Here is a 13,097-nt window from a genome sequence, read left to right on the forward strand (position 1 = left end):
GATATTTCATATAAGTGGAATCATATGCTACTTGCCCTTTTGTGTTTGTCTTACCTCACTTAGCACAATGTTTATCATGTAACATGATCAGAACTTCATTCCTTTTTATGGCTGAATAATATGCCACAGTATGTATATATCACATTTTGTTTATCCTTTCATATGTTGACAGATACTTGAGTTGTTTCTGTTGTTTGGCTATTGTGAATAATGCTGTAATGAACACTGGCATACAAGTATCCATTTGAGTTCCTGCTTTCAATTCTACTTTTAACATTTTGAGCAAAGAATTATTTTGAATTATTCTACTGCATGGCATAGCATACAGTTCATAAGTTAGCTGTCTCCTTTTTTGTTATTACTGCTTAAGAAAAAAAGGTGAAACCAAATTAATTTTGCTACTTGTTGGCTGAGCTGGTATAAGGTTTGGTTAGGGAGAGAACATGATTGAAACAGATTTCTTTATGTTCTCTCTCAATGTCCTTTCTCTTTTCTAAGTCTATTTTTAGTTGCTGTGGATTATATGGATTTGGTATTACAGCAAATGTAAGGATTTACAAATGAGAATAGGGATTCTATGTTTGAAATCCATCCTAATGAAATCCTTTTATCCAAGGAAGCCTACTTAAATGACATTTCTAAATATATCCTAAGCACTAGGGTCTATTACATATCTATATTGCACTCCAAACTGCTCCAATATTGAGTTGATGGTCTTCTCCTCAGAACCACTATTGAATTTTGGGTCCATCACTGACATATTTAATCACATATGGGCTCATGCTCCTACTAATAGAATTTGTATTCTTATCTTCTAACCTAGATTATGAATGCATGGAAGACAAAAATCATATGTTTCATTTTTCAGTATTTCACATACTGTTTAGCACAAAGCTAAGCAAAAGTATGATAACTGTTAAATAGTTATAGAATGAACTAACTGGAATAATGTAGAAAAACTAACAGATGACTCAGCTAGATTAAAAAAATACCTTAATTTTTAGGTTGACATAGCACATTTTATCTTACTAACTCAAAAATAAAGCCTATTTTTTTAAGACTGTTACCCTATAAACTCACCTACAAACTCCATTATTTAGTTCATTGACCACAACTCTTCTGCTCCATGCCATGAGATCTCGTTCAGTAGCCATCTGGCTCCGAGGAGCATTGTTATGCATTTGCCGGACACCTTCAATTTGACCACTGCGTCGGAGCCCAATATTTGGGGAAGAAGATATGTCCATATTTGCAATTCTGAAAGCTAAACCAAAAAAAAAAAAAAGGAAGGCACCACTTTCTGAGCAAAGTTACCAAACTCTCCCAGATCATAAGACTAAATAAAACAGGAGATACAAAGTTTTCACTGCTGGATATTATTGCTATCCCTTTGTTCTACATTTTCTATACCCCTGTATGGTTTTTATAGTGTTAAGGATAATGCAGGCACTCAATAAATGTTTAAAGTTTCTATGGCTCTTTTAATTTTCTTTAAAACTTTCATATCTGTCATCTACTAAATTCTTCATAAATTTGAAAAGTAAATTTAATATGATTTGGTAGATTCACAAATGTTTATTAGTACTAGTTCATAAAAGCACCTTTGTAATCTACATTCTGTATTTCTTTAACCTGATAAAAAGTTTCTGAATAAAGTTTAAATAAGGCTACCAAAATCAGTAAGAGAAAAATGTAAACAAAAAATTTTTTATATATCAAATTTTCATTTTCAAAATTGATTGATAAGCAATGAACAAAAGAAATGGAACTTTTCTTCTTAATCCTCTAGAAAGGTTGCTGTTAATTTTTGTTGTATTTGCAAATAAAACAAAAATGGAAATTGAAACATTCAATTCATGAAATAAGCACTGAAAAAGTCAAATGAACATTACAAATAGAAGTCAATGGAGTCACTTTGACTAAAAGAATTTCAAATCTATCCATAGAAACCTAGTATTTAAGGTAGAACTGAATGCTGATTTCATTAATGGATCTCTAAATTAGGGTACTATGGAAGTTTCATGTCTTAGACACAAAAGACCTGGATATACAGTATTATCAGCCCACTTTATATTTCAGGTTAAGGAAAGCTTATCTGAGTTAGGTGCTTCAAATGACCTGAACAAAGAATGTTTTATTTTAATTTTATGGGATACTAAAGAAATCAGGAAATGAGTAAAATACTCTATGAATCACCTTAAATTTAAAATAGCTTATTCATTTCTTAGACTCCAAAATGCCATGTTACCAAATAAATGACCCCCATTGTGTCAATATAAAAAGAAAAACATTTATAAAAACTCCATAAGAGGACTGATTTTAAAATAGAACTAATAATACTTGATAAAGATAAAACTGACACAACCTAAGATTTATATAAAATTCAGATGCATAGGGAAATTTAATGGAGAGTGAAGGAAGAGATACAGTAGGTTAAAATAATACTGGTAATTAAGATCAAACTTGTGAAAGTCTATTCAGAAGCTGCATCTGTATTCCCTAAGAAAAGGGCTCCTTGTCTTCCAGGGCATTACTGGAAATGCAAAAGAAGAAGATGATACTTTCTGTCAACAAGGGGAATTTTTTTTCTACTAATTTTTAAACTTACAATGGATTTAATTTTGAAAACTTTATAGGCTGGTTCCTCTACATAGGGACTGGATTTATTGCAGTACCTCACTTACTAGAACAAAAGTAAAGGCTGCAAATACATTATTAAGCTAAAGGAAAATAGCACATTAAAATACACCACCTGTACTTCTTAAGAGAAGCTAGGTCATTTAAGCCACAAATGAAAATGAGATCATGGCTCTTTGGCATATCTAATATCAAAATTGTACATTAATAGAATTATTTTTCAGAAAAACTAAAATGTTCCCCACATGGAATTACTTGGTACAAGTAAAATAATTACAACACATTCATCTTACCTTTTACACATATATACATACTTACCACCATTAGCAGAATATGACCTATTAATTGGAAAATGTGGAATAGCTCCATCATTAATTAGTCTCAGATCTTGTTCTCTCTGTAGCTCCCGGATAATTCCATCAAGAATGCTCTCATCTTGGTCATTGGTTTGTTGCCCAATAACCTGTTCTATGACCTCACCATCACCTTATTAAGACCAAAGATATGAAACCACAAAATTACTCACATTTTGTTATAACCTAATAAGGTAAAAACAAGCTTAATGTATAAATTTCTAGACACATAATAAAAGAGGACTAAAATACAAATAAAATATGTATTAAAATATTTTGTTAAAGATCATTAAAATTTTTGCTATGTCATCATGTGTGTTTGATTTAAGCAATGTATATATTTAAGCAATGTATATTCAAGCAATAACTTAGTATTATGAGGGCCTTCCCATGTTAAAGAATTACTAAATTACAAAATAATTTTCCCAAGGAATTTTGTAACAATGTGGCAGAAACAGAGATCTGAGTAGAGTTTAAACAAAATCAATCACAGAAATCTAAAATATTTTGCTTCTTTCTTCATGATAATTTCCTTTCTTAAAAAAAAATCAAAATCATGGTCTTTCAAATACAGCATACCTCAGATACATTGTAGGCTCAATTCCAGGCCATGAAAAAAAGCAAGTATTACAAAAAAGCCAGCCAAATGAATTTTTTAATTTCCCAGTGCATGAAGAAATTACGTTTACACTGTACCATTTAAGTGTGCAATACAGCATTTTGTCAAAAAAACAATGTGCACACTTCAATTAAAAATACTTTATTATTAAAAAATGCTAACCACCACCTCACCTTTCAGCAACTGATAATCTTTTTGCAGGCGCAGTGTCTTGCCTCAGTGTTGATGGCTGCTTACTAATCAGGGTGGTGGCGGCCAAAGACTGCGGTAGCTGTGGCAATTTCTTAGAATGAGACAATGAAGCTGGCCACATCCACTGACTCTTCCTTCCACAAATGATTTCTCTGTAGCATGCAATGCTGTTTGATAGCATTACTACCCACAATAAAACTTCTTTCACAAGTTGAGTCAGTCCTCAAACCCTGCCTCTTCTTTATCAACTAAGTTTATGTAACACTCTAAACTCTTTGCTGTTCATTTCAACAATTTTCACGGCATCTTCACGGAAAGTAAATTCCACCCTGAGAAAGTGGAATCTTTGCTCACCCATTAAGAAGCAAATCCTCATCCATTAAGTTTTATCAGGAGATTGCAGCAATTCAGTCACAGCTTCAGGCTCTACTCCCAATACTAGTTCTCTTGTTATTCCACCACATCTGAAGCAGCTTCATCCACTGAAGTCTTGAACACCTCAAAATCGCCCATCTCGGTTGGAATCAGCTCTTACAAACTCCCAAACTCCTGCTAATGTTGACATTTTGACCTCTTCACAGGTATCTCGACGATCTTAATGGCATCTAGAATGGGGAGTCCTTTCCAGAAGGTTTTCAATTTATGCTCACATCCATCAGAGGAATTGCTATCTATGTATTTCTTAAATAATAAGACTTGAATTACTACTTGATCCATGGGCTGCAGCATGGAGGTTCTGTTAGCAGGCATGAAAACAACATTGATCTCATTGTACATCTCCATCAGAGCTCTCGGGTGACCAGGTGCATTATCAGTGAGCAGTCAGATTTTGAAAGGAAATCTCTTGCTCTGAGTAGGAGGTCTCAACAGTGAGCCTGAACTATTCAGGAAACCCTGTTGTAAAAACAGATGTGCTGTCATCCAGGCTTTCTTGATCCATTTATAGAGCACAGGTAGAGTAGATTTAACGTAATTCTTAAGGGCCCTATGATTTTCGGAATGGCCGAGCATTGGCTTCAACTTAAAATCACCATTATCTGCATTAGCCCTTAACAAGAGAGTCAGCCTCTCTTTTGAACTTTTGAAGCCAGACATTGACTTCTCTCTAGCTATGAAAAGCCCTAGATGGCATCTTCTTCCAACAGATGGCCGTTTCATCACCACACTGAAAATCTGTCGCTTAGTGCAGCCACCTTCACTGACTATCTCAGCTAGATCTTCTGGATGACTTGCCACAGCTTCTGTATGTCAGTACTTGCTTCACCTTGCACTCCGATGTTATGCAGATGGCTTCTGTCCCTAAATCTCGCAAACCAAACTCTGCTTGGCTTCCACCCTTTCTTCTGCACCTTCTTCACCTCTCTCAGCCTTCACAAAACTGAAGAGAGTTAGGGCCTTGCTTGGATTAGGCTCTGCCTTAAGGGAATGCTGTGATTGGTTTGACCTTCCATCCAGACCACTAAAACTTTCTCTGTATCAGCAATAAGGCTGTTTCACTTCTGTAACATTCATGTGTTCCTGGAGTAGCAGTTTTAATTTCCTTCAAGAATTATTTTCATTCACGACCTGGCTAACTGTTTGGCACCAGAAGCCTATCTTTCGGCCCATCCAGGCTTTTCAAATGCCTTCCTCACTAAGCTTGATCATTTCTAGTGTTTGACTTAAACTGAGAGATGTGCAACTCTTCCTTTCACTTGAGCACTTAAGAGGCCGCTGTAGGGTTATTAATTGGCCTAATTTCAATATTCTTGTGTCTCAGGGAACAGGGCGGCCCAAGGAGAGGGAGGGAGAGAGGGGAATGGCCAGTCAATGAAGCAGTCAAAACACATACTGTAACATTTACCAATTAAGGATGCCGTGTCATGTGGGTGCAGTCCGTGGTGCCCCGAAACAATTAAATGGGAACATCAAAGATCACTGATCACAGTTCACCATAACAAATAAAATAAAAATGAAAAGGTTTGAAAGATTGTTAAAATTACCAAAATATGACAGAGACAGGAAGTATCGGATTGAGGTGGAGGACGCAATATACATTAAAGGAAATATGCCAACTGGAAGAGTTGCTGTCATAGAGAATAGCTTATTTCAGTTTCTTATTCTACTAACCTCACATCACACATTACACGTATCACTGCTTCTTCACTATCCTCAAAGACTGAGTGTTACTTAAACACTCGCTCTCCCACCCGATACTCAAATTATTCTTTGCATTTCAAACATGAGGATGAAATAAACAGATACTTCCTAGCTCATGTTTTTTTAATTTCCTCCTCTTAGGTCCATTAACTGTGGTCTTTCAAATTAAAATACCAATACTTTGAGCAGTTGAACTCCACCAGTTATAAAGCTTGATACATCAAAGTTAGTACATTACTAGAATCAATACTATAAAAACAGGACCATACATAAGTTCAGGGTCTCAACAAAGCTGGTCAAGACATTCTTGGCTTGAGTATGTTTGTTTGTCCTAATCTATTAATATGTGTCCAGGTAAGATAAAAATGGAATAGTACTCTGGTAAAGTAAAAAGTACTAGGCAACTGAAAATTAATAGAAGTATTTGGTAAAATATAACCTATTACAGAGTTCAGCAGGGGGCATATATCACTGAGAACAATAAAAAGTAAAACCTTTTGCAAAATGCTTTGTTTCATTTTGGAGGTAACATACCATTAGCCACATATCCCAGCTGTGGTATCAGTTGTTCATCTTTACAATTTTCCCGTCCTGGTACTAGCCTTTGGAATTTTGTGGGATGAGGATTTCCATCAACATCCACCAAGAATGGGGGAGGCATGAGGTGAGGAGCTTGTTGGGTTTGTTCATCCAATACATAGTTGTTGGCATCACGGATAAGAGGCCGATAATCCGTGTGGAAGAACATCTGATCTGGAATCTTTATGGTATATTTTTAGATTTTAAGGTGCATAGGGAATCTATAGACAAGCACTTATTTTCAATCCTAGAGTACATGCGCTTTTCCGATCAGATGATTCTGCATTCTTTTCTAGCCCTCTATTGCCATGTTCTCTCTAGGTAGAAATGAATAATCTAAATCATAACCCTACCCTTTTTCCATACCATCCTACAATCTGTATTACTTTATGTCCTTATATTTTTCTAATTAGGATAGGAAGAAGTAAAACAGCAACATGGTAATTAAAGTTAGGTATTTTTATTTAATATGAAAAATCATACACAGCTTAACTATTTTTCTTGCTTATTTTTATTCAAACAAATATAGATGGAGTATAATATTAATGGTGAGGCTGGTAAATTATCAACTGCATCGGGGACACTCAGACAGTATTAGTATTGAGCTGAATTCAATGATTTTGAGTTCTTCTCCAACTCCAAGACACTATAATCTATTCCAAATTCATAGCTAATAAAATATAAGGAACCATTTAAGTTAGCTTCCAAAGTATTTTAACAAGATCAAGAATAGTTAAAGCAGCCAAGCAAAAAAACAAACATTCAGTCACCAGCTGTTTATTCCTAATTTATGCTAAGTAGAAGACTCAATCTGGTAAAGTTGTTCTCCTATTATACCTGAAAGCCAGTACAAGGAATATGACCAATAGGATTTCCTAATGAATTTTTATACCTATATCATAATAGTAATTCAAACTACCAAGCCCTGTGTTCTGGCAGCAATAAAAAATTTTACCAAGAAAGGTGACTTTGCTATTTTATATATATTGAAACACAATGTCCCTAAATAACTAGATCACTTCAAATAAACCTGAATGATACAATCCAAAATTGCAGTCTATAACAAAAACTAAATATACTAACCTTTTCAAAGTATTTACTGCATCCAAAACCAAAAAGCAGCAAATGCCCATGAGAATCTGTGCACGCAAAATGGTTTCCATCTGGTGAAAATTTACAATCAAACACTGCACCATGGCCTTGGCCTTCAATCTGAAATTTAGAGCAGTCACTTTAAGTCATCTTAAGAGGTAATTTTCAAGTGATAAGTAGGCAATAGCTTCTGCTTGCTAATATCTTGAATTCTGTAATACACCAACATACCAATCTAGTCTCTGGCTTCTGTAGCCAAAACACTACTGAAACAGTAAAGCTCTGAAAGAAATTTGGGAGAATCAAAATGCAATGGATGACATCAAACATTACTACCAATGTTGTATCTCAAGAAGTACTAAATGAGTAACTGAGAACAAAAAAGACCTAAACACAGCCAAACTAACAAAGGTGCTACCTCATCAAAGTCAAGATACCAGCTTCACATCTTGAATTACAATGCAGGTGAACCTTAAAAAAACCTTCCTAAAAGTTAAGGCACACAAAGCAATTTTACTAACAAAAGACAGAGGGAATTTAATGTTCTGGATCTGCATAAAGCCTATAGAAGGGAGCTCAAAACCTAACAATTTAGAAATGATTAGTCATAACTATTCTTCATGGAGGGACACTAAATATGGAGGATATGAGTATTCTCATCAACATTAAGATGGTGTTCTACTGGGAGAATAGAAAGCTCACCAGATTTTTGCACGGTTTATATGAAATATAGCTTAAGAGTATACATACCTTCAATTCCACATTTGTCCAACAAATTCCTACTAACTAAGCCATATGGGGTTTACAAAAAGCAGATACCATACAGTAACTGTTGTGATTCACAAATTAGGATTACAGATTAAACATTAACTGTTTTTTGTGATTTTGGTTAGCATTAGCTCCAAATGCTTATTATATTTGAGCTTCTAGAGTTTAGAGCTAGAGACCAGAATTCGGAAAATGCTAACATCATCATAACAGAGGTACTCTGAAAGGCACAACTCTCTACTGGGCTTACTCTCAGGTCTTGAGGCATTCTCTAAACTATTATATGGATTTGAACACAGATGACAAGAGGTCTCTTGGCACTAAGTATACTTTAATTACCAAGTTGCCATACAAGAGAAATCTATTTTAATATGAACTAAGCACAGATTTTCCTTACCATGTTAAAATAATTCCGAATTTTGGTCCCCTGGTCAAGGTCCCAAATGAAAATGTTCCCATCATGACCTGCTGACAATATAATCCTTTGATCAAATGGATGTGCTTCCAAGACAAATACTTCATCATCATGTCCCTGTGATAAAATCAGTATCAAAAATGATCAGCAATGCCAAGCATCTGCTATTTGGTCAAAAGATATCAATTTGGTGCTATTAATGTGGCTCAGATAAATTCATGCATAACACACATCATTTACTACAGGGACACTCCATGTCAGCTCAGTTAAGAGTCCCTTATACTTTTACGTAGTGATTTCATTAAGTACTGAATAGACAGAAGTCCTGGAAAGACGTTGAAAATACAGTCCGAAATAGTTACATCTCCTTAACCAGGCCCCTAAGTGGAATTCATATTTCTAGGACCTTGCTATTTAAAAAGGCCACAGAAAATGTGACAGAGTCTTTAATGTCTTAATTTAACTTTTGTTTTATATTTTGATTGCAGCTACTAGAAAAATTAATATTACATGTCATTATTTTTTCTACTGGAGTGTGTTGACATAGACAAACATTTCCTAATAAAGAATCAAGCACACACCATAGGTTTTTCTACGTATATTATTAGATACTTGTATCAAGGAATAGAGACAGTCAGAATGAGGTAAGCACTCGTTTAACAGATAAAAGAATCTAAAATTCCACTTACATAGTGTGAGAGTTTTATTCCAGAAAGAGGACTTGGGAGGTATATGAAAGATAAAGTAAAAATCCTCCCAAATTAAACAAATATTTAGAAACCTCAGAGGACTTACGATAAAATTATTTCATGTAAGAGTCAAATAAGGATACCACACTCTACTACTAAGAGAATTGAGTCATGATAATTGGTTTCTAGTCCCTATCACTTCCTATTATATAAACCATATGGCAATCACTTGGTCCCTCTCCTTGAAGTACTAATGAACTGATAATTGAAGCAGATAGGTAAAAAGGTTTTCAAGTGAAATTTAACCTGAAGCCAACCTGTACCATGATAAAGTGACAAACTTCAAAGCCACCTATGTGATTTCTGCTATTAATCCTATCAACTTTTCACACCACAAATATTGCAGCCTTTTACTATGACAAATACATTTTTTAAAAGGAAGAGGAAAAGGTACACTTTTCTCCTACTTCTTCTTACATCTACTTCTTGCAAAAACTAATCCTTGAAGGTAGGATACACAGGATACTCTTGTCAAAATAAAGTTAGTTCTACATAAAACAGTAACAATAAAAAAATCCCAACTCATGATAAAAACAAAAAACTTATATACCCTTGACTGCATATGATAAGATAATAGATATCAGACCTGGAAAGGACCTTGAAGAGTTTTCAAACCTGCTTTTAGCAGCCACACCATGTATCACCCCTATTTTGCAGATATGTTAACAGAGTTACCTCCAATAATTACTTTTCTGGGATAGTTCATAACAGAAAGCAAACTGAAACCTAAATTTCCTATCTTCTGGAAAAATGCACTTTCTGAACATTTTTATTATTATAAAAATAGAATACTTACAGATAAAGTATGAAGAAGTTGCCCGGTGATAGAATTCCATACTTTCAAAAGGAAATTGTTTACTGCAGTAATAACTGTGGCATCATAACGATCCCAGGCCACCATAGTCACCTTAAGCTTAGTGACCTTGTCGTCTCCAGATGACAAATTGTTCCTAAATAAAATGATTTGCAGTATTTATACACTGTAAATTTTTAACAAAGGGGCACCTGAAATAGCAAATTATGGCAAAATCTACTTTCTAGATAAAAATATCATAAACTATACCTTTAAGTTCTCACAAAACAAAATAACTAAAGTAGCTACATAAGCCTATTTTAGGGAGAAAAAAAGAAAAATAAAAAAAATTATAGTTACATGGAACAAAAGAAAAAAATGAAGCTAGAAAGAAATCTACAAATAACTTGAAAAATAAAATACAAAGGTTATGTTGGCTACCAAAAAATATGAAGAAAATATATAATGAACACATCGTTCCCTTAAATATTAAATTCTTTGAAACTAGTAAGTCTTGTAAAAGAACAGTGAGAAATTCAGTAACTTTTGATTTAATTGAACATCTCATTATCAGTAGCTAGCTATGACATTAAAGTTAGTTCTATATTGTTATTAATAGGAAATAGGAAGATAATTAATTTCAGAGTCATACCCTATAGGAACTGTAGTGCCCTAAAGACGTAATTATATATCTTCCAATTAACAGTGACGATGATGAAACAGAATGTTGACTAAGTGCACTTACAATGTTGAAAAGGAATGCTAACAATATGAAACATTATGAAGGTATTCTCAATAAGTTAGAGAAATAGCTAAACATATGATGACATTTAATAGGGACAACCCTCAAAGTAGAAAGTAGTATAGATAGATATAAAATAATGGCCTATAGAAAACTAAGATAGAGAATGACTCTGTTGGCATTAGTAGAGCACAGAATCTTTGGGTGACAAGAGACCAAAATTTTGGACAAGTCATTAATGTTCCTATCATTTAGCCTATTAACAACAAAAGGCAATTTACTTAGACTAAATAAACACAGATGCAAACTTCACATCTACCAATTAACTCCAAGCTACTAATTTATAATATTTTTTCATTCTTGAATATAATTCAACAATGTAAAAGATACTATACCATAGGAGAACCACTGAGATTTCTAACATCCAATCTTACCCAGTCATTTTAGTAGACATATCTAGCACTATACTCTTCCATTCTTGTTGCTGATACTGCCAAATTCTTGCTGTTCCATCTCTACTTCCACTAACAAATCTTAAACTGCAAAGAAATGTTTAAAATACCCTTATTATTTTCCTCCAAAATGGAAACAACTTATTTTCTAATTATAAAAGTAATATATTCATAGATTAATGATACCAAAATAAATAAAAATAATAATAATAATAATAAAATAAAGTAATATATTCATCCTCATATACTACTAGGGGAAAGAAAATGGTACACTTTGGAAAACAGTTTGGTAGTTCCTCAAAATGATAAAGTTTCCATATGACTCAGCAATTCTATTATTGGGTATATATCCAAGAGAAAAGAAAATGTTAGTCCACATAAAAACCTGTACATAAATATTCATGGTGTTATTCATATTTAGCCAAAAAGTGGTAGCAATCTAAATGTCCATAAGCCAATAAATGGATAAACAAACTGTGGTATATCCATACAATTGAATATTATTCACCAATAAAAAGGAATGAAATAATGATAAATCCCACATATTTATCCTTAACATAGTTAGATGTTGAAAACTTTATGCTAAGTGAAAGAAGTTATTCACAGAAGACTTCATTTATAAGAAATGTCTGTAATAGGTAAATCTATCAAGACAAAATGTGGATTAATGGTTGCCCAGAGTTGAAGGTGGCAGTGTAAAAAAAATGGGCATTGAGAACTAAAGGATACGGGTTTTCATTTTGGGGTGGTGGAATGCTCTAAAATTGATTGTGGCAAAGGTTGCACAACCCTATGAACATACTAAAAAACACTGAATTTTATGTTATGCAGTGTATTATATCTCAATAAAGTGTTACAAGAATACATTCATTTATCCATAATTCTATCACTGTTCAGACTTTATTAATAGACATACATATATACTTGTATATTTCTTCCTATAGGAACTAGAATTACTACTTACTATGTTTTGTTTTTCCCTAATTTAAGTGTACTCTGCAGATATATTTCTATGTTTACAAATATAAATGTATAATCACTTTTTAACACTACATATTATTCAACTATACAGATGTATCAGAATTTATTTACTCAGCCCCTCTAATATAATGATGAATATTTACACTATTTCTAGTCTTTACCATTATAAATAATGTTCCGAAGAATATCTTTATACACATCTTTGCACAACCTTGAACCTATCTTTGCTAAGTCAAAGGGCACATTTTTAAAGCTTTAGCTACATACTGCCAAATTATTTCCCTGAAAAAAGGTTTTTTACAATTTATAATCTCATCAAAAGTTGTGGAAGAGTGTCCATTTTCCCTAAACCCTAAACTCTTGGCAACACCGGGTGCTATCATTCTTCATTATCTTGTCATTTTGAAAGAAAAAAATTGTTACTGTTATTCTGAATTGCATTTCTCTGAGTATTAGAAAAATTGGATATCTTCTGATGTGCTTATTGGCCATATAAATAATTAAGATAAAACAGTATTTCTCCTTTAAGGAAAATGGCAAGGAATTCAAAAATTCAGATTCTTCTACCATGAAAAATTGTAGCTGT

General features: G+C 33.5%; 1 protein-coding gene across 2 annotated transcripts in view; it reads right to left on the bottom strand.

Annotated features, from left to right (window-relative positions):
• Positions 1-13,097, bottom strand: part of BRWD3 (bromodomain and WD repeat domain containing 3) — a 160,740-nt gene that overhangs the window by 57,820 nt on the left and 89,823 nt on the right. Inside the window, exons 13-19 of one of the 2 annotated variants that reach the window (XR_005033478.2) lie at positions 11,513-11,617; positions 10,340-10,493; positions 8,777-8,911; positions 7,603-7,731; positions 6,475-6,700; positions 2,931-3,123; positions 1,081-1,264 (exon numbers count right to left, since the gene is read on the bottom strand). Coding sequence is in view for 1 of the 2 variants with exons in the window: in XM_036929979.2 (XP_036785874.2) it covers positions 1,081-1,264; positions 2,956-3,123; positions 6,475-6,700; positions 7,603-7,731; positions 8,777-8,911; positions 10,340-10,493; positions 11,513-11,617 (1,101 nt within the window). In the remaining variant the exon portion in view is untranslated. The remainder of the gene's footprint in view (positions 1-1,080; positions 1,265-2,930; positions 3,124-6,474; positions 6,701-7,602; positions 7,732-8,776; positions 8,912-10,339; positions 10,494-11,512; positions 11,618-13,097) is intronic. The other variant, XM_036929979.2, reaches the window with a different exon arrangement.

This window comes from Manis pentadactyla, chromosome X (assembly GCF_030020395.1).
Source record: "Manis pentadactyla isolate mManPen7 chromosome X, mManPen7.hap1, whole genome shotgun sequence".
NCBI lineage: Eukaryota > Metazoa > Chordata > Mammalia > Pholidota > Manidae > Manis > Manis pentadactyla.